The sequence below is a fragment of the Lonchura striata genome, chromosome 3, assembly GCF_050655825.1.
Source record: "Lonchura striata isolate lonStrDom1 chromosome 3, ASM5065582v1, whole genome shotgun sequence".
Classification (NCBI taxonomy): Eukaryota; Metazoa; Chordata; class Aves; order Passeriformes; family Estrildidae; genus Lonchura; species Lonchura striata.
In genome coordinates, this window is record NC_140705.1 from 109,837,501 (window position 1) to 109,865,124 (window position 27,624).

The 27,624-nt window shown below is 36.9% G+C and overlaps 1 protein-coding gene across 6 annotated transcripts in view; it reads left to right on the forward strand.

The window, feature by feature from the left end:
• KIF6 (kinesin family member 6) overlaps nt 1-27,624 on the forward strand; it is a 149,719-nt gene that overhangs the window by 89,818 nt on the left and 32,277 nt on the right. For all 6 annotated transcript variants that reach the window (XM_077781856.2, XM_085576098.1, XM_085576097.1 and 3 more), the window contains 2 exons: nt 1,910-2,012; nt 8,905-8,960. In XM_077781856.2, coding sequence (XP_077637982.2) covers nt 1,910-2,012; nt 8,905-8,960 — 159 coding nt within the window. The remainder of the gene's footprint in view (nt 1-1,909; nt 2,013-8,904; nt 8,961-27,624) is intronic.

Sequence of the window (27,624 nt, forward strand, 5' to 3'; positions counted from 1 at the left end):
TAAAATTAGTGCTAGAGCTGGGATGAATGTACTATAAAATTCTGCTCACAAAGCTGCCTGTTTTTCTACAAGGCAAGCGTGAAACATGAACATTACACTCTCAGGTCATCACCACAGAAAAAATATTTTTTCCTGACTTCTCTTGCTCTTTTGGATCACACAACAGTAAATAGTGCACTTTATCTTTCTTTGATTTTCATATACAGAAAGGGTGGAGCATTTCTGCATGCTTTGCCATTCAGACATTCCCAGTATTTCTATTTTCAACTCAAAATTTTTGAATTAGTAACAGATGTTCTATTCTTTTGACTGAAAGGGGGTAAAATTTTTTCTGTATTTTAAAGAAATCTTTTTACACTTTTACTGACCATTGAATCCCAAGTCCTAGTTTTTGTTACCAGCCTTCTCTGTAAACTGTATTTTATATCACATAACTCTTGCTGCAGTCAATGGGAACTTATCCTGATATATGTATGATGAGGTGCACCAGTATTTTGAATGACTTTAAAATGCAGCTTATGGACCAGTAAGGGGTAACATATTGCACGTCCCAGCCTGTTTAGACATGTTTTGACTATTTCTTGCCTCAGCTCCACTGATGTAAATGAGTATAAGACTTGATGATGCTGACCCTGAAAACAAGGTATTTCATGCCTATGAGATGAGAAAAATGTGTTAAAGAAAGCAGAAGAAACTGCAGAAACCTGGAGAAGGAGAAAAACCTTACACCAAAATTACAAAGCAGGTAGCCTGGAAAAGAACTAGTATATGTGCATATCTTACTGCTAATGCTGGTCCATTAGCATAAAATATAGAGAAAACTCTTGCACAGCAAAAACCTAGGGAGTTTTACAGCTCTTGTTCAAAATGGATTTGGGGGTCTTGGATAGCTCTGAGGCAGGAAGGCAGACCTGTGGGTAGGACAAAAGAAAGACTCAATAGGGTAATAAAAAGAGAATCAAATTCCAGTTTAAGGAATACAGTTTTTGAGGTTTAAGTTGCAACCTGGAGGTTAAATGAAAGGTGGAGTTATTTGTCATTCTTCACAAAGTTTGAGTGTTAGAGTCCTCCCCCTTTCTGCTCCTGAACTATCTTCATTCCTGTAGTTTATTTAAGTGCAAGTCTCATCCTTTCTTCTTGCTTATTTATTGGTGTATATGTTCTGGTGATAACACAGATGCTGGTGTAAACTCTCATTCTCCTTAAGCCTTTGAATGTTTCTGTTAATAATACTACAGATACAATATTAGATTATCTAGCAGTAAGAATTGAAAATAATACAAACTGTAATATTTGTCTGTAGTTATTTTAAAAGATTTGAAGACCAAATAAGTCTTGACATTCTGGTGCACAAAAGGAAACAAACACCATGTTGTAAATGGAAAAAGGCACCAACCATTTATGTATGTAGAATTCTTGCTTTGCATTAAAGGGTATGGAAAAGTATTTGCTAATACATTATTAAAGATGCCTGACTTTTTTCTTCCAAGAATATTGAAAATATTTGAGACATACTTGGGGCTCAATGTGAAACAGATGAAAAAAATACAGAAGCAAACTTCATTGTGCTGTTGTGAAAATACCTCTGGCTCACACTTAAGAATATTTCACATATTTTAAATTTTCAAAGTTCAGTTTTACTTATCAACATTTTAAATTATCTTGAGGAATTATACATCCCAAGCATTCAGACTTTAGAGAAATGATGTGAAATATAAGTAATTTATCAGATAATAGAAATATTTTGTCAAAATGCTTTCCAATCAGTGGAAAACAGAACTTCATCTTCTCTTTGTTTTAAAACCTCTGGTCTGACTTGCTGCATTAACTAAAAAGGATTTAAATAAGTGCAAAATCTCCTTTTTGATGACACTGAAGAAGTTATCTTTTTTTTTTTACCTTGGGGCAGGAGGAGAGATGTCTCTTGGATGTCAGGAAGCTTTTGAAGTTTTCAAGCGGGACCATGCTGACAGTATAACCATTGAGGACAACAAACAGCTTCTGAAGCAGAGGTGGGTGTCATAAGAAAATACAGCTGGGGGAAGACATCTGAGACTTCACTAGGAGTCTGGGCAGAAACACATAATTTTACACCAGACATCCCAGCCTTTTATTGAGGACTCGTTACAGGCCCTTCACCTTTTCTTATTTAAGACATTTCGTATTCAGAAGGCACTGAGTGATGATAGAAGAGAAGTCTGGAAAGAAATGAAAATAGCATGAGGAATCTTAGTGCTATTTCCACTGGTTTTATTCATCTTCACAACCATGTTGAAGCAACGTGGCAATGACATGATCAAGAATTATCTAGGGGAAGTAAAATCCATGGGACTGAATCAATTGCTGTAATTTCCATTGTCAAAAATGCTTTACTGACTTCAGCACTGAATTGGATAGCAAGCTAGGAGATGTTTAACATATGCTTGTCTGGTGTCCCTAACCTGTTTGCCAAGTGATTTTAGCTTTTTTCTGCCAGTTTTGCATTCACAAACAAAAATAATACTTTTGTCCTCCACATTTGTTTTTAATGTTGGCAAAAGTCTTCATGCGTCTGGTGAAAATAGTGATAATGGCAAAACATTGAAAACATGTATTTTCATACAGATTTTTAATCTCACACATTAAACCACCAACACTTGTCTATGTTGGTTGGATAACAGTACTGCTTCAGTGTCAGCTTTTCAAGTGTTAACCCTCTAGTACTGCAAAAGAAATGCATGGCTTTGAGATGACAGATGCTAAAAGCAAATCTCTCAATCTCTACTTATAACTAACATTTCCCCTAAGAGTTGCTTGGGGGTATTTTATTCTGTTTGGTTCAGGAAGGTGTTTGTTTGATTATGGGGTGTTGTGGTTTGGTTTTGTTTTTGTGGAGTTTTTTTGTCCTGAGGTTTTCTCCTTCTCCAGGTTTCTTCTGCTTTCTTCCGTTTTCTTTAACACAGTTTTCTACTTCACAGGCATGGAATACATTTTTAGGCTCACCAAGTCTTATACTCAATTTATTTCAGTAAAATTGAGGCAAGAAATTATCTCCATATCTTTGTGACTTACTAAAGTTCTTGTTATTTATCACTTTTTTGAACTGATTTACTTTTTACCTGGATCTATACCTCAGCCACAGGAATGCAAATTGCTAAGATATTAGACGTATGTAAGCATATATCCATGTAAACTGGATATCTAGTAATGCTTTTCTTCTGATCAATTTATCAGATCATGCCACAGCATGATAATCACTGCATAAATTATTACACTGCAGTAATTTCTGGTTTTGCTATTCAACAGAACACTTAGTAGTTACAGCATGGTAATGAGAGCAATACAGATGTGAGCCATGCTCTGCCTTTCTTCTAGTAAATCACAATTCTTCCATATTTTTTCTGTATGTTATTACTATGAAGCAAACCAGTATTTCCTTCTGGCTTCAGAATACATAATAGAGATGAGCAAAATCTACTAAGTTTGATAACAGATTTGCTTTCTTTAAAGAACAAAGATTCATTCTAATGCCTTGTGTAACTCCTCTCTAATAGGCATCAGCTGATTTCTGAAATCAGTGCTAATGTGAATTTTGATACTTTGAAATACGCAGTTTCCCCTGCCATTTGCAGTCATTTTTAGCAAAGATGCTTAGCTCCAAGTTTACTGAGTTCATTAGAATGGATTTGTATCAAATCCAGTCTGTAATTGTGAATGCAGCCTCTCAACTACTAGTTACACAAAAGCTCTGTTACCCAGCCAGTGTTCAAATTGCACAGGAAGAGTGTGGACACCACATGTTTAAAGGTTACCATAGCTTCCCTTTATATGTAGGCTTCTCCTGTTAATAATTTTGTTTATAGTTGCATAACCACTTCTGTCATACCACAAACAGTGTTTGGTTCACAAATTACTTATTTTTAGCTGTCTTGTTTTTTCCTTTGAGTATTTTGGGTAGATTTTCTTGGTTTGCTAATTATCATAGAGTCAGAGAATAGGCTGAGTTGGAAGGAATCTTTAACAGTCATCTAGTCAAACCCTGCTGCAAAAAGCAGGTTTTGAAACCTGATTCAACTACATCCGGTTGCTCAGAGCAAAGTGAAGATTGACTTTGAAGGACTTTTCCAGGGATGGGGCATCCACCCCTTCTCTGGGCAATCTGTTCCAGTGTTTTAGCACTCTCATTGTAAAAGAGTTCTTTCTTAAACCTAGTCTAAATTTACCCTAAGGTACTACACCTTGTCTGATCACAACAGCCCCTGCTAAAACATGTCCCCATTTTTTGTATAATCTCCCTTTAAATACTGAAATGCTGTAGTAAGGTCATCCTAGCCCTTCTCTTCTCTAGGCTGAACAACTCCAGCTCTCTCAGTTTATCTTTCTAGAGGAGGTGTTCCAGCCCTGCTGATTTTTGGGGCCCTGCTCTGGACACAGTTCAACAGGTCTGTCTTCCCTGTGCTCCAGAACTGCACACAGTGGTGGTGAATACCTTGAGTGCTGGTAGCTTGGTGCAGCTCTGGTTGGCAGGAGCCTGAGGCAAGAGGCCTTGAACTGGCACTGCCCTTTGCATAACAAAGGACACAGGTACCTGGTGATTCCAGCCAGGTAGAGACACAGTAGGGCCCATGCCTCAGGATGAAGAGCAGAGGTTTTCATGCTTTTAGACTGTGAGGGTATAAAAATCCAGGGTTTCCTTTGTTCAGGGTCCCTCCTCAGAGTCACCATCTTAAGCTGTTATCCTGCTCTTACACCATTATTAAATTATTTTAAGGACTCGGACATCTGAGTCTCTGCTATAGGAAACTCAGGGTTTAGCCAGTAAGGAAAAGTTGTCTAACTGTGTGTGCTAAGTGCAGGGAGTCAAGTATTTAACTTGTTGACTCACTGACTGCAAAGGAGCTTCAGTCCTAGCTCAAGTGATGAGAGAGTAACTTGTTTTGGATAAGGACAGGGTTCAGTTTTTGTAGTAGCCTTGGGGCAGGACCTGGAGCCCTGTGAGTGTAACCAAGACCCTATTGTTATTCAATACCATGCTATGTCATGGTCAGGGGCAGAAAAAAAGGATAATCTAACCCTAACCCTCTCTAATTTCAGAAAAAGCATTCCTTTTCCCTTGGGGAAAGACAGAGTAGTGGGGTAACACTGGTACCAACTGAAGGGAGCACTTTGGGTGGCATGCCTATGGTTGGGTTAAGCTCTAAACTTTCTCTTTTGCACACTTTTGTTATGAATATTGTTGCTGTTATTAGTAATTTTCTTATTTCATTGCTGTTTCCAGTAAATTGTTCTTATCTCAAATTATAATCTTTGCCTTTTGTGCTTCCAATTGGAGGGGGATCAAGTGGAAGTATGTTTTTTGTAGTGGGACTCCTAAATCGGAAAAATACTATTCCTAAACCATGCTGGCCAATCCCTACACAGACAGCATCACTATACTCTTCCTAGGTTACCCACCTATGCTTCTACTACTGCCTGTGCATTTCCTGCTTGCACTTTAGATTGATTTGCAGATCTCAACTCAGTCATGCTGGTCTCTTGTCTTCCTTGCTTGATTTCTTGCTCCTGGGGGTTTTGAGTTTTTGCACTTTGTGGAAAACATTCTAAAAGACCTACTAGCTTTGTTCTATACCTTTGTCCCTGAAGGCAGGGTTATTGACTAACTTATTATTGACTAACTCCTTGAAGAACTAGAAGTTTGCTTTCCTAAAACTCGGGAGCCTAAATTTACTCTTTCCCTGACCCAGATCCCTCTGAACTCCACCAACACATGACCACAGCAGCCCAGGCTGCCTCCAATCTTGATGTCTCTAATTAGCTCATTACTTTGGTGACCCATAGATCCAGTATCGTGTCCCTGTCATAAGGCTGTGTATTGCCTTGCTTAAGAAGCTATCCTCCATGGAGTCCAGGAGTCTCTTTGATTACCTACTGCTTGCCATGCTACTTTTTCAGCCAATGCTGACTTGTTTGAAGTCCTCCAGGTGGACAAAATTCAGTGAGCACAATGCCTCCATCAGCTGGAACATGAAGGCCTCATAAATAGGCTCCCCTTGGTCAGGCATCTTGTAGTAGATACCAGCCACTCAGTTCCCTTTGTTGCCTCAATCTCTGATTCCTTCAGCTATCAGCCTGCTCAGATAACTGTTATTTAGAGGCAGTTCTTTGCATTTGATTCCTTCAGCTATCAGCCTGCTCAGATAACTGTTATTTAAAGGCAGTTCTTTGCATTTGATTCCTTCAGCTATCAGCCTGCTCAGATAACTGTTATTTAGAGGCAGTTCTTTGCATTCAGTCCACTCTTGGTTTAGACAGCACCCCTTCTTCTCACTTGTCTCTTCAGGCAATCTGTAGTCACTGGTAGGCAATCTCAAGGCATGGGATTCACCCTACCTGATTTCAGTAATGGCAACAAGATCACAGTTTTCTAGCAGTGTGGTGATTTCCAGCTTCTTCTGTCTGTTGCCCACACAGCCTGAATTGATATAAAGGCACCTCAGCTGTTGGCTGCTCCATCTTCTTAGAAGAGCACACCTTAATTCCTTTGAAATATTTCCTTGGTGTTCCCCTGTTGGCTCCTATTTCCTCAGGAGCCCCTGGCATATCTCAGTAAGACATCAACTGTGCCTTGTATCATTCTTATAGTAATTGAATAGTGAACTGTCAGTGAGCCTTGGAAGTTTCACTGTGAAGGTCACAACTGTTGCTTGGGCTGTGAAATTATTCATATAGATGTGACCATACATAGCCATACATATAAAATATAGATTATTTTTTTCTGTAACTACTGGTGTAAAAATGATCAAAGGCAGTCAACTAATTAAATAAAATACTGAAAATTATTTGTTTTGTTAAAAATATAAAAGAAAATATCTGATTTTGAATAAAGCTTTTCACCTACTACATCAGAGCACTTCACAGGTGCAGTAGCTTATACTGTAACTCAGTAATGTCTCTAAATTTAAAAAGTGGGAAAACTGATCTAGTCAAAGATAACTCAAGTAAAACAAAATTTATTCAATTTGCCTTCAATTCAAGTTGCCTACGGGAAGTGCCTTTGTAAGATAGAAAATGTGATCTTCTACAGCCTTACAGCAATCTTTTTCATTTTTCTTCCATACATTAATAACTGCTTCCCTGCTTAAAAAAAACACCCTGTGTTAATACCCAGACAGAATCAGATTTCTTCAATTTGAACTTTCTATACCTGACTTCTAGAGAACTTAATAATATCCTATTTCCTAATACAATCATGTTCTCTTTGGATTGTTTCTCTGAAGAAAATGCATCCCGTTTTCTGGTAAAATATGCTACTAAGCAATCTTTACAGTTCTGCCACTCCAATGTAATGCATATTGCACAAATCTTCTAAATCTTTTCTTTGACAATATTTCCAGTAGTACAATTCTACTGATCTTACTAGTTGCAAATTTAGTTTCCTTTTTGTTGTTTTTCACTGTTTTCTTCCATTTTCTTCTTTCCTTGCTTTCTGTCTTTTAGCTGGTTAACTGTTAACTTATTTTTTCAGTTACTATGGGCAAGTTTCATGGAAAGGATGAGTTTCACTTGGGTCACTTGTTGCTGTAATTTCTAATAATTAAAAACAAGTGAATACTCATTTAATTCACTGAATGTCTCTCTCATTAGACAGCCTCTGAGTTTTTCTTAGTTTACATAATGAGTTAGAGATTTGTTTTCCAAGATGTTTATATTTTAATTACTGACATTTCCATTCAAAGAGTGGCATCTTTGCCAAAAATGCTTTTTCCACTAAAATTAGTGGCTAAGTTTGCTCTGGGGTTTCATCATGGAGTATTTATCTTGTAGGTAATAGAAGACATGATTTGGCAATTTCAGCCTCTTCAGTTGAATGGTTTCCATGTAAGATATAAATGAAGTTTTTTCAGCTAATAATATAATTGTTCAGTCATCACTATGCATAGCAATATCACCTTAATGCTAGATAATATCACCCCCTTTTTTATTAAAGAAAATAGCATTGTCCCATTCAATATTAGAGTAGTTTTGCGTATTTACCTGATTTATTTTGTTTGACTAGGATTCATAGTCACAGATGGAATCTGTTGAAATGTCATAAATTCATGCCAAATTTCTGTTTATATTATTGTGCTGGTTTATAAACTATGGTGTTTGAACAACAGATGCACAACCTATTCAACTATTGGCAGTAACCTATGAATAAAGGCTGGATAAATATCTGGCTTCAACTTTTCCAGATAAACCTCTCTATGAACATGAATCAGAGTCAACAGCCAACATGAGATTTGTCTCAGGAATTAATAAATAATAAGTAAATTATGAACTTACTATGGGACCTGAGGGAAAGAAGGAGAGAGTTACTTCAGGGCTTATTTCCTTTGATATTTAGGCAATCCTTAATGCTTGCTCAGAGCTCTAAGCCCAGTAGAAAAAGACTTTCCAAAGTCTAACAGAAGCTTCAATGGCTTCCATCTTTTTTATGTAAGAAAGAGTAAGTGCCCAGGAACCCTCCAGCTTCAGCCATTTATCCTTGTGGAATTCAGCCATGAAAGCATATGTTTGTGAGCAGATTCTCAAGTAGGCACTTGAAATTCAAACTTGTTCCAGTCTTATGAAGAAATTAACTGAGAAGGGGAAATTTTTCACATCCGACCTTTGTAGGGAGAAGCCATATTTTCTTACTCTGTTTTGGTATTTTTTGAGTTAGAAATACAATTTGTGGATTTCTTCAGTTTCTTTGTCTAGATCAAGACCCTTCTAGATAGTTTCTCTTAGACCACACAATCTCTCCTAATGGAAAATTGTTTCCAATTAATTCTACTTAAAAATGAAAAGCTAGTACTGAGTAATTCTGTATTTTATTGCTATAAGCTTCTGCAACTATTTGTTCTTTAGAATAATTCTGTATCATTATGCTTGCCTTAACAGGTTTGATGAAGCTAAATGCCTTGGAGGGAAATTAAATGAAGTGAGAAATAAAATAAGTGAGTAAATTTTAACTTCATTTTACCTTTAGCTGATGAAATCACAGCATTCAAATATATGGGAGGAGATTCTAATTTCTAAAAGAAAAAAGTCAATGCATGGCTAAGACTTCCAATAAGGTAAACTGTAAGCTGATGATAGCAGTAATAATTTTATGTATAATTTTTGATTATTTCAAATACTGTAATGTAAAAACCAGCTCCCTTCTTTATTTAACAGGATATCTGAAATTTATCAAAATAGAGACATTAAGGTATTAGCATGGGATTTTAAATTTTATTTTGAAATAAAAGGATCCAAAACCATAATTTGAAAATTTCCTATCTATGGATTGAGGATTGGATTAATCCATAAATTTATATGACTTCCAATAAAAAATTCTCTGCACTCAATAAAAAAATCTGCATTTTGTTTAGATTAATTAGAGCAATTTTGAGGAGTGCCTCAGTATGGTTGGGAGTTTCACCTTTTTTTCTTCTAAGTATATGATTGGTATCCAATTTCAGATTTTCCAATGTCAAAAATCACCCATAGATACATTCATCCCCAAGGCAGGTCTTATTTGATCTTCCTAGCAGCCTTTGATATGTTCCTAGTTGATTCTGGAGTTCTGTTGATTCCAAACCTGGAGGCTATCCAGGATTTCTGTCAGATGTTAAACAGTTTTTTTCTGTCCCTAAATTTCTTGGAGATCAGGTCCACGTCCTCCATTTTGCACACATTCTGGTGAACCATGTCTCTTCAACCTTTCAGATGCAGGCTGTGAGGGACAAGATTGAAAGGTAATCTGGTATCCAGAGCAAGTGGTGTAGATCTTGCTCTTATTTTCTATTCTGTCCTTCTTTGGGTGGCTCCAAAATAGACATGGACAATGAAGTCATTATAATCACTTCAAGTCTTAGAATAGCAGTTGACTTCTGGGAAAGGGCAAATATCTCACAACACATCTGCCAAGTGCTCTGTACTTACACCATAGCCATGATTATATTTGCTGTGGTCATGAATGATAATTACTGCCGGATTCCCCTCCCAGTCACCTTTGGGTACACCACAAGTCCCTCAGAGATATTATGCAGTACATTTAAATTATGTCAGGTATGCAGAAAGCCTCAGCCATGTTGGCAAAGTGTTTTCAAACCACAGCACAACTGATGTTTTGAATAGATCCAGAAGCAGACACATCAGGTGCTGAGCCCTCCTGCAGGAGTTTTCTGAACACTTGGTTATTTCTGTAACACATGACACTGGAATTCATCTGTCTTCTTTCAGTAGGTTAATTTGCCTCTGTCAGACTGGCCAGAACATAAATGTCAGTACAGAACCTGTGCATAGATATTCATAGATAGACCCATGCAAGAAGAATTGCAGTAACTACCTCACAACTATGGGTTTCTGCAGTGTCCATATAAACTCACTTAACTCCTGCCAAGCAGGCTTTTTACATGGAAAACAAGTTAAACATACTGTGGAGGATTCTTTTTCCTCTGCTACCACCTTGAAGTCCACGTTGTCCTGCATTCCTTTTTTCTCTTGGATTCCCATCTATGTTATACCCAAGAAATTCCTTAGCCTAAATAAGGTGTAGCCAAAAGTCAGCCGTGACTGCCAAGCTTCTTTCTCTTATGGAAGTTGAAATTAATTTTAGAGCAGGAACAGTGAAAACCAGCAATAAGCAGCTACACACAAGCACATTTTTCTCAGTATCTGGGGTGGCAACTGAGCTGCTTGAAGAGAGGAGCCTAGCAGCCACCCTAAATGCATCTTTCACCTGAGGGGAAAAAAATGTTTGGAGGACATGGGAGAGAGTAAAAGATGCAGTGGGACACAGGCCAGTCCTGAAGGTACCCATGCTAGGACAAGACTTGTGTAATCTCTAAGTCCCTTGAGATTTGAATCTCTCAGAAATAATGTAACAATGCAATGTAGACATCATCTCTCAAGACTGTTTCCATGGATTGCTGCAAAATCTAGAAGAAACCCTTAGTTTGGACTGAGTTGCTGTGTGGTTTTCCTCAGTAAGTTAGGCAAAACTTCTGATAGCTATAGTGCAGTAGAGTATGGATTTAGCTGCAATTAAAAACATCTGTTTAAAACTTGCTTTTGGTTAAGTTCTTCAGTTTTAACATTGAAACAGTGAAGTATATCTGGGAAATATGAGCGCTACAACAACAATATATGTAAACTAAAAACCCATACTGATGCCTTGAACAAAGCAAGCAGCCATTTAACAAATCAGTAGTGCTGCACTGAGCTTAACAATGTCTATATGCCTCCTGTAGGAAATTGTAATATGTTGTAGACAAAATGAATACAGAAAATGCCCTTTAAGAATCAAGCTAGCAATATCTCCAAATGTCTAAGAAAAATTGCACAAAGCACATTTTAGTCTTGTTTTGGTATATAAGTGTAGCTACAAGTGAAGCATTTTCAAATTAAAAATTAATTTCTCTACTCTCTTTTTACTTTGGTAGCAAAATGGGGAAATAGTATTTTCATTGAGTTTTTACTCTAGTTCTGTTGTATAAGCAAGAAATTCTATCCATGTTGTATCTATTTATAGCTATCTATATCCTGATTGATGCAGATTATGCAGATGTAAATACTTTGTGGACAGTTTTTATACACTGATGTATTCAATTCTTTCTGTGTAACACTCTGCAACATGTGAAAATTGTCACTCTGGCTAATACATATATTAGATTTTATTCATCTGTTCTTTAGTCCTGTCCAGCATTGTTTAGAACATATTTGTTAATATTTCTACCTGTAAGCACCTCCTAAGAAGTATTCAAATTTTGTATCCAGTTCAGCTTAGTCAATTCAATTACATGACCTTATACAGTCCAACAGCCTAAAACATTTTTTCCAGTAAAGTCTATTTCATCATAGAAGTCATACTCAAAGGATCATTAAAGATGCTAAGTAAGTTTACTAACCTGCCAAATTTTTACTTAAAATGTGGTACAAAAAATAAGAGTCATCTGAAGCCTGCAACTAGATCTTTAATTTATTTTTATTGTTGTTTTGGTTTCCTTAAGCATTCCTGGCTGCCTTGTTGTGCACAATCAAGAACAGACCCCATCAATATCAGTTTTCATTATTTCTAAGTTGCTCTTAATACTATAAAGCTATGCACCACAGAGGCCATAATAATCCATTTCATACAGTCTGATTATATTTTGAGATAGTGACAGCAGCATCTGGCTGTAACTTTTATGTCATAAATACTTTGACTTTGGAAAGATTAGTGTTTTGCAGTGAACAGTACCCACAATATCTAACCCCTTCTCAATTACACTAGCATTTAAAAACATCTGGAAATTAGGGCTGTAAAAAGAAATTTGTGGTAGGATTTTCTTGATAGACTTTTGTAAATGTTACTGCTTGCACAAAAAAATTAAGGAAAACCATGTCTAGATGTAAGATGGATGTCAAGTGTGGAATAATTATAATATCAGAAATGAGACATTGTGACCAGCATCCCTCTCTGCTACTATATCACTTAGTCCTGGATTCTGTCTCCTTTTATGTATAATAGCAGTACAGGAATTTTTTTTAAATGAAAAATATATCTTAGATTTGTCATTATGCTTACTTTTCACAATGACTTCCTATAAGTAAGAGGATGAATTTTATTGAGGATGAAAATTGTCTTTTTCTGATACTTGGGGGAAAAAATAGAAGAAAAACAGGGAAGTGTTTCTAAGTCAGGGTCATTTTAGTGACATTTTGCTGTATTATGACACTAAACTCTCTATAGGCACAAATAGAGGAGCTGAGGGCTTTGGTGCAAGCACTGAGGGGCAATTCTTTTTGCAAGTTATTGCATAAATGCACCATAAAAAAGCAGAGAAATTGTATAGATTTTGAACAAGTAAGCATGTCTGGATTTGTTCGAACGAACAATTCAGAATTGTTTACATATGGCTGGAGAATGTACCCAGTGACTGGACTTTAAAAGACAAATACAAAAAACCAACATGAGTAAAACTGGAAAAAAATAACTGAGAGGTCAGGAAATAATGAGAACTCTGCAACCAGTGTAGGAGAAGTGAAAAATAGGCCAGCACTGACACAAAGTACATTTTTGCCTTTCTAGTCCAACATTAAGAACTTTCAAAGTGTATATTTTGCTAGCTAAAAAAAAAAAGGGTTTCTTTTCCTGGAGAAAAAAGTGCTGTGTGACTGCATGTGCTTTTGTATTGTACCATTTTCAGAGAGTTAGGGTCTCTAACAAGAACTATAGATTCTTTTGGTATTACTGAAGAAGACAGTGAAGGAAACTTGATGCTGAAGCCAAAGATTTTATTTCAGAATAGCAAAGAAAATTTCTAATTGCAAAAATTTGAGTGATTGTGCCTAGCGCAGTGTGGTGAGTCAACCTCAGCTGAATATCCAGCAGCTGTCTCACATCCCTTCCTCAGAAGAACAGGAGAGAGAAGTAGGAAGAAAAAGGTTGTGGGTTGAGATAAAGATGAGAACATGGCTTAACAACTACCAAGTGAAACAGACTGAAGTCAGAGAAAATTAGTTTAATTTATTGTCAATTAAAATAGAGCTGCATGGTGAGAAGCAAAGACAAAACCTCTGAAATAAAAACTTCTCCTCTTATCAGGGCTAGCAGGAGGGTTTGGTTTTTCCTAGGATGCTGCTATCAACAGGGTGGTTTTACACTATTACTGCAAACATTCTGTGTCAAAATACTCTGACAGTAAGGACTACTCTACATCTGAACAAACTGTAAAGTATTAAATAACAAAAAAGACCCAACTGTAATCAAAGAGTGAGTTGGGCAACTACAACTTCTATTTGCAATGTAAATTAAACTGATACATTCATTCAGAATTTTACCACCAAAAAAAGTTTCCTATGTGCAAGAATGTGTGTTAGAAGCCTTTAAAAGTAGTAAAGATTTCCAGTTTGCTCCTATAAATGTCTGACTGTTTTGGGTTATTTTTACCACTATTAGATTTAGTTTTTTCCTAAAGGGAAAAAAATATACTAAATGGTATTTAATGCCCTGAGGGAAGCAGCTGTTGTTTTTAGTCTGTCCAGAAATCAACTAACATTATGATTGAAGCTGGAAGAGGAAGGGCAAACTCATGTGGGAGTAATAACTGTGTGAGGAAACAGGCACTCTCGGAATGAAAAAGAGTAGGTGGGTGGATTATGTGCACATGATGTTGATGGTGCATCTATACCCACAGGAATGCTGAGCTGCTGCACCGCTCTGCTTCATTTCAGGTTTTGATTTTTGTGCACAAGATCATAGAATACCAAAGTAAATTAAAATCTTTAGTAACAGCAGGTTCTAGTACTGCAAAGCAAGGTTATTGAAGAGTCCTTATTTAATTTGCTTGCAAATTATTCAAATACTGATCATATGTATCACAGTTAATGGCATGTTACACTGAAATGATGAGGATGGAGGAGAGCGAGGACAAGGCATGCCAGTGCTCAGAGATAATATTGATTCTGATTTACTTGGATGTCACACTGTTATTTCTGTGAATACACAGTAGATCTTAAACCTACTCCAAACCTACTTAATATAAACCCAGAATTTTACCTTTTTTCTTTGTACAAGATTCTATGTCTGTATACATAAAAATCAATCTTGTTACTGTCACTCTTCCTCCCCATCTTGATGAGCCAAGCAGATCTACATTAAACTCCAAAGTAAGAATATTTCATGCAAGGGTTTTCTTTACACCTACTCAACTTTATGAAGAACACTGATAGCAGCATTTTTACACAGAGAGAAAAATAAATAAGATAGATGAAGTTAAGGTTTTTTAGGTAGAGATGTTCTGAGAGCATTTTGTGGTGTACATTAACATTTCTGTAACTTCACGTGGGGCAATAAGTTACTTAGAAAACGGAAGGATCAGCTAGTTAAGAACTAGAATGCCAAGGCTGATACTAGGAATTCTACACATATTTTAAAACATGATTGTATGAGCTGAAATAATTGAGGAAAGTCATGCACCAGCAAATAGAATTTTTAAAAATTTTGCTGAAGAAGTATCTGTACTTTGGAAGGATGGAATTTCTCTGTTAAAAAGAAGTTACGTGATTTATGTGGAACCTAGATGAAATTAAAAAGCTGTGATGATTTGCTAGATGCAGAGAAAGCCCATTAAAATCTATGCTCTGCTTTCTTAAAGCTCGATAGTACTGGTAGTATTATCTATTTCTTTACAGTAATATAAATGTTCTGAATTACAGACATTAACTTACTGGACATTGTTTCAGCCATGAATGAAGTGAGGCTACAATAAGAGAGAAATTACTGGGCTTTGAAATGCATTCCGTTCTTTAGTGTAATATTCTGAGATACTTATTCTTTTATGGAAATAAACATTGTGACTTCCTAGTTGCTGATTTAATTCAATGTTCTAGTGTAATTCCAAAAACTATCAAGAAGTTACGAAAACTTATATGTGCTCAGCAAATTTTACTGGAAATGACTAGTGTAGAAGAAAAAGGGCAAGATTTGATTTAAAAAGGGATTGAGAAACTTCAAGAAAGGTTACATTCCACAAAAAAAATATAGTTCAAATGAGATGAAAACAACTCATAATAAATTAATTCTGTATGCAGATGTTATGAGCAGATAAGTCAGTAATGGCATTCCACAGCATTTCATTCTTCAGGTAGCTTGTATTCTCTGCAGAGACCTTTAAAATCCATGGAACTTGAAATCTTGGAATCCTCACTAAGGAAAAACTCTAGCTGAGGTCAGTTTGACTTCTACTTATGTATGGATTGAAAAGATTCTGAAAAGATTTCCACACTTATCTTTATTGTTGTTTTGGTTGAACAAGGGCAATGAGCATTAGCTATAGATTCATAGAATCATTGAATGGTTTGGATTGGAAGAGACCTTAGGGGTCATCAGTTCCAACCCTCCTACCATGGGCAGGGTCACCTTCTATTTGAACAGGTTTCTCTGAGCCCTGTCCCACCCAGTGCAAATGGGCACTTGGTGCAGCAGTTCAGTGTCAGGCTATATGTACCATGATTGCTGTGCAGCTCATTCAGCACATTCTCCACCAGGTGTGCTGTGTGTGCCTTCTTCAAAGCCAGTTCAGTGGCAGGCTGCATGTACCATGATTTATGTGTCCATCATCCCTAGCTGGATTGCTCAGTACCTGAGAAACTCCAGATGAACAGCCAGATCAGCTACCTAGAAGAAGCTGAAACAGTAGTTTATTATGAGAAGTTGGAGATTTGACAAAAACACATCAACTTAGACTGGAAGCTCTCTGAGCAGCCTGCTTGCTGCTTCACCACTTCTGTCCTGCACTGATATACATGGAAAATTAAAACTTCAAAACACATATTTTCTGCTGATTTCTTTTCTCCTGGAATGCTGCCTGTACATTACAGATGTCCTCTGTCACTTAACAGACAGCAGTCTTGGTATCAGGACACAAGTTGTATCAGAAAATAGTACACAAACATTTCTTCCATCCTTCATCTCAGGTGTGTAACTGTGCTTCTCAGGTGTATAACTATGTTGCTCACTCTTGAGTGATGTGGCTTATACCTAACATAACAAAGGACATTATTCTGCAAAACCTGCAGCCATCTGTGAGAAAAACAGAAGAGAAAACAGGCCATGGGGACAAACAGTCCCCCAGATGTAATTTCCCAGCTGGGATGTTATTCAATGTGGCCCAATGCCTGGAAGCCCCAGTCTGTTTCTGATCTGCAGGTCAGTTTCAAAGCAGTTTTGTAATAAACGAGGCATGTTTATGTGTCTACCAAAAATAGCAGTAGCTGTTAAAGCTGAAGCCATTCAGCATGGTAGACACAGTGTTCAGAATCTTTCTCCTTAATTTCTTGGCCCAATGGTTTGGCCACTTAATGCTGAAAAAAACAAAGTTCCTACGTGTGTTTGTTTTCCATAAATATCTAAGTTTCATGCCATTATGACAGCAGTTTTGGAATAAATTTTTTTTAATGTTTAATTTTGATTGCTAGAAGCAAGAAATTGAAAACACAGAAAAACAGCTGAGTTTCTAAAGATATTTTCTTAACTACTTTGTCACCATCTGCTGTTTCTTCTTTGTTAGAAATGTAATTTACTGTGCTTTGTAGAATGCTGCATCTTATTTTTCTGTTTGCCTACAAATCCTTCAGTTTTAATATATTTCCTTCTTTCCATGATGAAAAATAGCTTACTTTCATCCTGATTCTGTCCAGGTTCTTTTTCTACCACTTCAGGTATGATTTCTATGGCCTAGTCAACCATGGATCAGCACAGCATAATCTAAAATGGTGTGGTCTTTCCCAGTGTGTTCTGGAAGATCTCTCTCAAGGCAGAATAGGTGTCATGACTTTCACACAGGCCTGGCAGGTAACTGGTTACTGTCCTATTGGGGCAGACTCAATGCTGTGATGAACATTTTCACAACCTCTTTTCTTGTCCTTTGAGCATCCAGTTGGATCATAATAGAAAGCAGAAAGATGGGAATGTATTTTTCTTTCTTCCTAGCACTTCAGTGAAAGGTTCATGTTAATGTTTTTTTTTTGTCTGTTTGCTTTTTCACTGTGTTCATAGCGAGAGTAATCAATTACCTACCTTGTTTGTAATCGACAGATCATATTTTGATTCACGTGAAAATTTTTTTTAGAATCTGAAAAAGTCTCTGCCAAGTGAGCAAAGTTATAATTGTCTTGAAGTAGTGCAGTTGTAATAATAATACTTTTAGCTGAACTGAGTCCCCAGAAAGCTGATAGTAAGATGTGCAAATAAGAAAGAGAACCAGACAAAATTATAAAGTCTATTATAAAAGTCTGTGAAGTGTTACTATCCCTTTCAGGAAACAGTAAAGAAAGTCTGTCTTTGTTATACTTACAATAGGCATGGTATATGTTATAGGTCCTAACCCTAAGTGGAGCAGAAAAATCAAAATTTTCAAGGTGAATTTCCATCTTGTGGGTGGTGCCAAGGTGTGAAGAGAGCAATGTTGGGGTTAGCATGCATTTTCTAGTTGCAATTTCCATGGACTTCAAGGCTCTGTGGTTTTCTCAACACAAACTGTAAGCATAACCCTAACCCTAAGTGCAGCAGCAGAAGCAGTTTCTTGCCCAGTTGTCTGGAACATAAATTGCACCAAGAACAAAGATGTTGAGGGAGCAATCTTTGGGAAGTGGGACGTTCCTTTATAAATGCAATGCTCCAAAACCTACCAAAATGATACCAAATAAAACCTAAGGGACTGAAGTTAAAAGAAGAGAAAAGAGACAAAATTTATTAAAAGAGATGAAAAAAAAAGGTAAAACAAAGATAAAACAATAAAAAGGCATGGGATGTATAAACGGCAAAGAAAAGAATCAAACCCTACTAAATTTGTCCTCATTGAAATCACAAGAACTCTTCCTTTCAGAAAAGGAAATGAAATATTGTGGTTTCAATGAGAATCATCTCAGTAAGATTTGCTCCATATTCCTGCACTTCGAAGCATCCTATGCCTTTTGATTGTTTTCCCTTCAGTGAAGATTTATTTTTATTTTTTAAATTAGGCAGATCATTTCATTGAATTCTCTTCCTGTCTTTTCTGATTTCTTATTGATATTTTCATCAGATATTTCAACTGCAGTGAGGTTAATTTAGGTAAGATTTGGTTCTTTTCACTGCAACTCATTTCATCCCTGTCCATTTGCCTGTCATCACTCCAGTTCCAAATGTTCTTATTTTTTTCATTTGCATTTTATTAGATCCTATCTTCTTCCCAGAGTGTTTGTAGCATTTTTTTTTCTGTTTGCAATCTTGTGATTTCAATGAGCATTATCTCAGTAAGTTTTACTCTATATCCCTGCACTTTATGGCATCCCATGCCTCTTGATTGTTTTTCCATCAGTGAATATTTTTATATGTTTTTAAATTAGGCAGGTCTTTTCATTCAATTCTTCTCCTGTCTCTTTTGTTGAATCTTCTCTGATTTTTTTCCCCTGATTTTGCAACTTCAGTGAGGTTTATTTAGGTAAGATTTGTTCCTTTTCACTGCAACTCATTTCATCCTGGTCCATTTGCTTTTTGTCATTAAATGTCCAAATTTTCTATTTTTTTCAATTGTGTTTTATTTGATCATATCACCTTTCCCAAGTGTTTGTAACACTTTATTTTCTATTTTGGTCCATATCCTTGCACTTCATGGCATCCCATGTCTTTTTATTGTTTTCCCTTTGGTGGCAATTTTTATTTTTTTTAGACTAGTCAGATAATTTTATTCAATTCTTCTCCTCCTGTCTTTTCTGTCTTCCTGTTTTATTTTTTCTACTGATTTTACAACTTCAGTGAGATTAGTTTTGATAAGTTTTGGTCCTTTTTTGGCCCTTAATTTCATCTTGTTCTATTTCCCTGTCGGCTCTCTATTTCCAAATTTCTTTTTTTTAATTGCATTTTATTTCATCATATCTCCTTTTCTGAGTGTTTGTAATTTTTCCTCTTAAAATTAGCCTTACTGAAACAGAATCTGGCAACAGAGTCAAATTACAAGACGAGAACATATCTATAAACTACATGTCTATGAAAAAAATTTTCACCAAAGGGAAAACAATGAAATTGCATGGGATGCCATGAATTGCAGGTAATGGACCAAGGCTTGCCAAATTGTTCCCCTTTGAAATTGTAACATTTCATTTATTTTCTGCAAAGGAAGAATTTTCTTTCCATAAAGAAATTTAAATCTTGAAATCAGAGAAAGAATTGTAACCGATACTCTGGAAAGGAGATATGTTCAAAGGCATTTTGGTTTTTTTAAGCCTTTCCCTAGTTTTATCAGAAAAAAATAACTATTTTTTTAGGCATGGATACCAAGCATGTGAGAATTTTCACCGTGTAAGGTATGGATGGAGCAATGTTGTTTTATTGCCATGGTCTCCTTGGCATACCTTTTCCTGTGTACTGTCCCTGATCTCTGGACTTTCAAGTTTTCTCTGCCTTAACCCTAAGCATAACCCTAACCCCAAGGAGAGCAGTAAAATCCGGTTTATTGTGAGGCTGGCATGTCCAGCAGGTGGGTGGTGCAGGCTCTCTCCCTTCAGAGGTACACAGGTTTATGGCAGCTGTGCCAGAGCTGTGTCTGTTCTGCTGCTGCAGCACAGTCATACTTTGGCCATTTTCAGAAAAGAGAGAAGGACACACGGCATTGCTCTATTTCCCTCATTCCTTTGCTGGTGTAGGATTTTTCTTATCTGATCTGGAGTAAATGAGACTGCTAAGAGAACCAGGCAGTTCTAGTAGCTTTGCCGAGGCCTTTTTCTTTTTTCTGCTTCTCCATATAAGAAGAGGATACCATCTTTGGCAATATAAAGTAGTCTTTGCAGTAGCACTCAGCAAACCTATTTCAGAAGGTAGAAGTCTTTTGGCTTCAGGGGGAAATGCATATGTTAATGGCAATGCTAAATATTGTCCATTGTTTCAGAGTCGCTTGCATATGTTTGTTTTTACTTTCAAACAATAGGCAATGCCCCAGGGTTACAGTATGCATTCTGAATGGGTCTTCAGAATGAGAAAACATGATTTGTCAAATGACTTATTCAGAAAATACCAAACTGAACGAACTCATTTGAACAGCTCTATTATGCTCCCCTGGTGTGCTATTCTTTAAACAGAAGAACCTTATTAGTGTAGCAGTCACTCCAGGCCCAAGATGTTAATGTTTTCTTTGGCTCTAAGTTGGAATGTACATATGTAGGAATCATTTTCTAATTATTACAAATGATGTTCTGTTCTTTACAACTATTTTCAGGGGAAAAAGTTATGCTCAGGAAGAAACCAAGTAAACATTTTTTACTTACGGTTTCACTAGGGTAACTAAAACCAATTGACCAGGCTCATTGGATTTAATCAAGCTTTGACTATAAACTTGGAAAAGTACTCAGTAACATATTTCTGCCTGCAAGTTGTCTTTTGACTGAAAATAGTTAGTCATTGCTAGGTTGCTACGCTACATTTTGCTGTTTTATTAGGCTATTTATTAGGCTATAGTATGTTCTTATGTCAATCTGTTAAATTTGCTCTTTTGAAGAAAAAATGCTAGGTGATAGTTGATACTATATTATGAGGTGTGTGTTAAAGCCTACAATCTTTTGTACAAAAAGTTTTTCTTGATCACAGAATCACAGAATATACTGACTTGGAAGGGACCCATCAGGACTATTGAGACAGGACACAGGTTGTCCTGCACAGGACAACCCCAAGAGTGACAACCATGTGCCTGAGAGCATTGTTCAAATGCTTCTTAAACTCTGTGAGGTTTGAGGCTGTGACTACTTCCCTGGGGAGCATGTTCCAGCACCCAACCACCCTCTGGGTGAAGAACATTCTCCTGATATCCCACCTAATCCTCCCCCTGTGCTGTGTCCGATGCTCCCAGGGCATGCTTGGCTCTCCTGGCTGCCAGGGCACTGCTGCCTCATTTTCAAGTTACCACAGACCAAGAGCCAAGGTCCCTTTCTGCAGCACTGCTCTCCAGCCTCTCATTCCCTACTATATACAGACAACCAGGTTTGCCCCATGCCAGGTACATAATCCAGCACTTTCCCTTATTGAGCTTCATCTAGTGGGTGATTGCCCATCTCTCTAATTTGTCAAGGTCTCTCTGCAGGGTCTCTCTGCCCTCAAGGGAGCCAATACCTCATCCCAATTTAGTGTCATCAGTAAACTTAGTCTTCCCTCAAGTCCTGCATCCAAGTCATTTAAGTCTTTAGTATTGGATGGCCAGACATTTTAACAGTGAAAAATCAAACCTTCAAATTTTAGCAAAGTAGATCTCCATTTATTCAGAGTAGTACTGCCCAAGACTGACATTCCTTCCTGAGCACAGAAAGAGAAATTTGATTTTCATAGTACCTCATGGTTTGTTTACACATCTAGACAGCATTCATGCAGACTTGTAGTATAGGCGTAGAGACCTACACATACTACAAGACAATAGCTGCTTTTTTCCTAATCAAACTAGTTCCTAGATCATGTAATGTCACTACAGTTGGTTGTGAATGTTGCAGAAGGAATGCAATCAACAACAAATAGCTGTAATATGAAGATTTTGTCATGCACTTATTTTAAGGCAGAGGGAAGATGTCTGTTCTTATCTGATTGCATCATTACACCAGTTATATATAATCAGGTTGTGTTTTAAATTGCTGACCAATTCAAGAAGCAGTCTTGGGCTTACCCACAACAGTGAATATATGCTGTATCTTCACAGGAAGCTATTCCAGATTTTACTGGGTTGCTACTATCTGACACCCAAGAAGTCACTTCTCAAAGGTTTGCTAGGTATATTACAAGTAAATGTGAATCAAAAAATGTGTCATACACTCATTCTTACTCTGACTTGTTTCCATCACCCTGAAATGTTTATCTGCATGGCCTCAAAACATGGTAGCATATCTAATCAGCTTCAACATAGTAATTTTTTAAATTTTATTTTATTTTTAATTTTGTGTCATATCTATCAGATTCTTAATATCAGTCTGTCTCATCTGACCAGAAGTTACATGGCACAATGTGCTCAATGCCAGGGCAATTCCTTTGGTAAGAGCAAAATTTTAAGTTTCTGAAACTGAAGTATGTAGTGAGCCCTGGAATTCTATATTTAATTTTATGTTGGACAGCTCTGGCCAGAAGACATGTCACAAAATGAAACTGGACATCAAATTGTTGCATAGAAATTACAAAGCCATGAAGGCATTGTAACAGAAAATATCCATGTTAATCTGAAACTTGGATATACTAACTGCCTAAAATATTAATTGAGACCAGTGTATTATTACTAGAAAACTTGTTGGGGGGTAAAATCCTTTGGTTTTGACTTTGCTTGTTTGTGCTTTTAAGAACCCTTTATTTATTTTTTATACTTCTAAAATTTGCATATTTGGAAATGTGAAAAGGATAGGAGCTGTATACAAAGCCATTTCTCTATTTTCCTTATTCTTTCTTTTCACATTAATTTCTAATAAATAATCAAGAGATAATCAGCATTTAATCATACAAGCATCCATAGCACAAAATTCACAGATTGTGGCTCCTTATCCATATGGCATTGCTTTTCAGTCATGCTTTTTGGACCAGCTTAATATTTAATTCATGAACAAATAGATGTGATAAACAACAGAACAATAGTTTCCAGATGTGCTTAATTTCTGTTTCTTTTCTACCATATAAAGATAAACAGAATATTTTTTCACTTTGGACAATACCTAAAATAGCACTCTGGCATCTAAGGTATAGTTTAAGTGAAATTTAGATACCTAAATTCAGGAGAGCTATCCAGGAAAAACAAAAACAAATAAATCCCCTCTCAAAAACTGTTCAATTATTTTCTGAATGCAACAAATTGCCATTGCTACAGCACAAACAGAAGTACTGCTTTATTGGCTGAGCTGCCCACCCACTCCCCATGGAGTATCCAGACATAATGTGTGCTTCTGCTGAAGTCCCTCGAAGCATGCTTGCTGCTATATATGCATGCTTGGCTAAAAATGCTTGGTCAGAAATAAGTATTGACAGACAACCTTGGGACATGAATATAAAGGTCCAAGCATTTGCTTTTAAATTAGGAAAGCATCCAGGTTATGATTTCCAATTTCAAGGAGATGCTGAGCTGCAGTCCAGGGGCCTTAGTGTTTTATGTTAGTTATCCTAGATGTCCCAGTATTGAGTATCTGGATTTTTAGAAAAAGTGTTGAAGCATTCCTTTGGGAACACTTCAATAATTAAAGCCTATGTAGCCTATGACAGTTTGTACTTAGAGGAAGATAGAGGTCCAGAATGATGTCACCAGGAAAATAAAGTCAGTTTCTGGATAGTTTTGCTGTTTAACCCTACCAAAGCTGTTTTTTGTTCTTTAGCAGCTAGAATGTATGAAAGGCTATTAGGAAAACAAACAAACAAACAAAAACAAAATAAAACAAAAACAGAAACTTGGGATGTGGGATAAAGGATGCTGTGGAATTGCAGGCCAAACAATAATCAGGGATGTCCTTCAATCATAAAGTGTAAATCATCATCTTGTGAGGGGACAGAAGTAATCTGGCCAGAATTAACAAGAACATAAAGAAAAAGGGGAGGAGGCTTAATATGGAGGTCAGAAGTAAGTGCATTGAAATGGGTCAAGAGTTTAGAGGACTGTATATTGAGTAGCTCAATGAACCACAAGATGATTGAGTACAACGTTTAACCAATCACCATCTTTTCAACTAGACCATAACAGTAAGTGCCATGCTCAGTTTTTTCTTGGATGCCCCCAGGGTTGGTGACTCCACCACCTCCCTGGACATTCCATCCCAATGCCTGAACACCCTTTCAGTAAAGACATTCTTTCTGAGAAGTCAAGTACATTGTCGTCCACTAGCAATGACTGGAAGAGACTGCTATTCCATAAGCTTTCCATGTTTAAATTTGATCATGTTTGAAGGTATTAAATGTTTTAATAAAACCTATTATTGTTTCAATTGAGTATAGCAAGGAAGGAAACATGCCCCAGACAGATGTTATAAAGAGTAATCTCAAAATATGCATTATCCTACATCATACTAAAATGTATCCATTTGAATCTGGGATATTTAAATTCCAAGGAAGGAGATTATGTTGGGAAAACTGTATTTCCATGTGTGTTTGGTAATGTGCTGAGCTGAGGCTATGATTTGCAACTATGAGTTTGTGGAAGTCAAGGATCTGCTTCAAATTCTAAACCTGCTGTCCTTCCTGGGAGCTCTGACAGCAGAGTTCTATTAAATCCCATCAGCTTCCTTGCTCCCAATGATCTGGCCCATCTCTTTGCTGGAATTTACTTTCTCCATTCTTTTCTTCCCAGCTGGCAAAAGAGAAAGTTTACTTGTATTTCAGACCTTGTAGTTGAGTTGATGACAATGTCTCATCTTAAATTGCTGGTATGCTTGTACTGATGCTCCAAATTCTTCTGCTAGAGCAGCCAGAACATGGGCAGACATTTCCTTCTATATTGTCTGCTGTGGGGCATTGACCTCTGACAGCAAACTTTGGGATGGGGGGAAGAAAGAGGGAAGAGGAGAAAGGAGAGGCAGTAAAATCTTAAACCCACACAGAAGGCAGAAATTTGCTGTAGCAGGTTATACTCTGCAGTATGTTACCTGAGGTGTTCAGGTATAAGGTCATCTATATATTTTTAATGCTGATGAGGCCCTTGTTTCACACCTGGAAAAATGCATGTGCATCAGAGAGGCCCTGAGTACGCAAGAATATGTTTTCCTCCCTGATGCCACCAAGGGCTTTCTGAAAATGAGAAGCTATCAAATTACATGGGGATTTGGCAAACCGTGTATTCCAAAATAAAGCATTTCCATCAGACATAGAGTTGAGCCAGTTTACTAATGCAGACTACTTTGTCTCTGCACATTGTCCTAATAGAGCCAACTGACATGTTTTTGCCATTGGGGAAGGACAAATTTTGAAAAGAAGATTCACAATTTGTCCCAAATATTTCTCTGGGTCAGAGAAAGGCTGAATTGTTTATTTGGTCTTAGTGCTGCAGGACTTTGCATTAGAACAAAATATTTTCTTTCATTCCATGACTTTTCTTGTCAGACACTTTTTATCACCAGATTTTAAAAAGTATTCTAACACATCTGGTAAGATTTCCTATAACTACCTCTGTTTAATCTTCTTAGTTTGAGAAATTGTTCCATTTGAATATCTACACTTGGGTTCAATGTCTCCTACTTTCAGGAATACTTTGTAAGCTGTTACAACTCTAACCTCAAGTACAGTTAAAAATATATCTGTACAAGGCTCATGGAAGTTATGTGATTGCTCCCCTCTGTCTCCAAGTGATTATTTGCTGAATATGCATCTTTAATTTCTGCTCATTCAGCAGGATTTCTTATCTGATTTGAGTGGGGGCATGCAACTTCATGAATCAGATTTAATATTTTCAGAGTATTGAGTTGATTTTCATAGTTGGGTGGTAGCTGAATCCAACAGCAAATATAGGGGCATTGCATTACAAACAAAACCTCCACTTATTTCCTGTCATGGTTTAAACCCAGCTGGCAAAAAAGCACCACACAGCCTCTTGCTCACTTCCCTCTGGTGGGTCTGGGGAAAGAATAAGGAAAGTAAAAGTAAAAAAACTCATAAAACTATATAGAGATAGTTTAATGGGTAAAGCAAAATGTGTGTGTGCAAGCAAAGCAGAATAAGGAATTCCTTCACTCCCTATTGACAGCAAGGTGTTCATCCATCTCCAGAAAAGCAGCGTTCCTTCAGTCCTAATAGTGACACAGAAAGACAAGTACTGTCATTCCAAATGGCTCTGCTTCATTCTAATTCCCTTTATCTTTTTTTAAAATAAATATGATGTCACATGGTGTGGAATATCCCTTTGGTCAATTGGGGTCAGCTGTCCCAGCTGTGTTCCATCGCAGCTTCTTGTGCACCTCCAGGTTATGGAATGGTGTGGCAATGTGAGAAACAGGAATAAAAAAAAGCAACATCTAATACCATATAGTGTGATTAGGGCCCCAAGAGCCCTGGAGGGTGAATTCCAGGAATCAGATGCCCTGGATGAATAGGAGGATGTTCTGCTAGATCTTTTATGTAAGACCAAAAATGATTTAACAATAATGAAAGTGAAACCTGCAGCATCCTATTTGAGGTGTGAAGGTTTCAGGATCTCCATGATGAAAGGATGCATTAAGATAAATGCAGGCTTGAAAAATGTAAAATAATAGAAAAGCGCTAAAAATTAACAAGAAATGAGAAGTCATTGACAAAGGCTTTAGCCTGTCATTTCTTGAGTTAGTGGTCTTTGAAACCTTATAATAGTTATAAATTCTTATAAACCTTATAAATATATAAGGTCTTATAAGCTTATATATTTACAGAGGATCTAATAAAACATAAGAGAAGTTTTAAAACCTGTAACATGAACTCAAACAAAACAAAAAAAAATATTTTTTAAATCAGTGGGGGTTTTTACTTGTAACATATTCACTTTTGCATTGTCCCAAAGCATATTCTTCAGGTTAAAGCATTCCTTGTCTGAAATTATTGGAAGATAAATTCAGATCCTTGAGACAGTCTGGAACAATGCAAAGACAAGAAGTTAAAGGACATCCATATTATTCAATTTATGTATTCTGCCCTATTTAGCCTCCAAAAGAGATCCTCTCCTCTGCTTTACATCACTCTTAATTAGATTTCTCTACTCCATTTTGTCCTCTCCATCACCCTCCTTGCTTTTTTCTCCTGTCACAAAACTGAAGTTCTGTGTTACCAGCTCACCTCTTTTCCATACCTACATGTCTCCAGAAATGCAGGCCAAAATCAACAGATTTATCACAGCCTTAATGACAGCTGGCTGCATGCTGAGTGAATTCTTAAATTCCACAAAACTACTTTTCTTGCCAAAACATGTGGAGTTGCAGCAGTCAACATTTTATTGGGACTGTTATCTCCAGATGAAGAATTACTCTGTTGGAAAAAATTATTTGGTATCAGCTGTAGACCTATTTTTAGCTTCTTGTTTGGTGAAACTTCAGAAAATATCATTAGCCATATGTTGAGAGATGTTATCCACATCTTAAATTCAATTTTTGCAAGCCACATTTAAGCACTACCTCTTCCACAACTTTTCACTTAGAATCAGAGGACATGGTATGGTT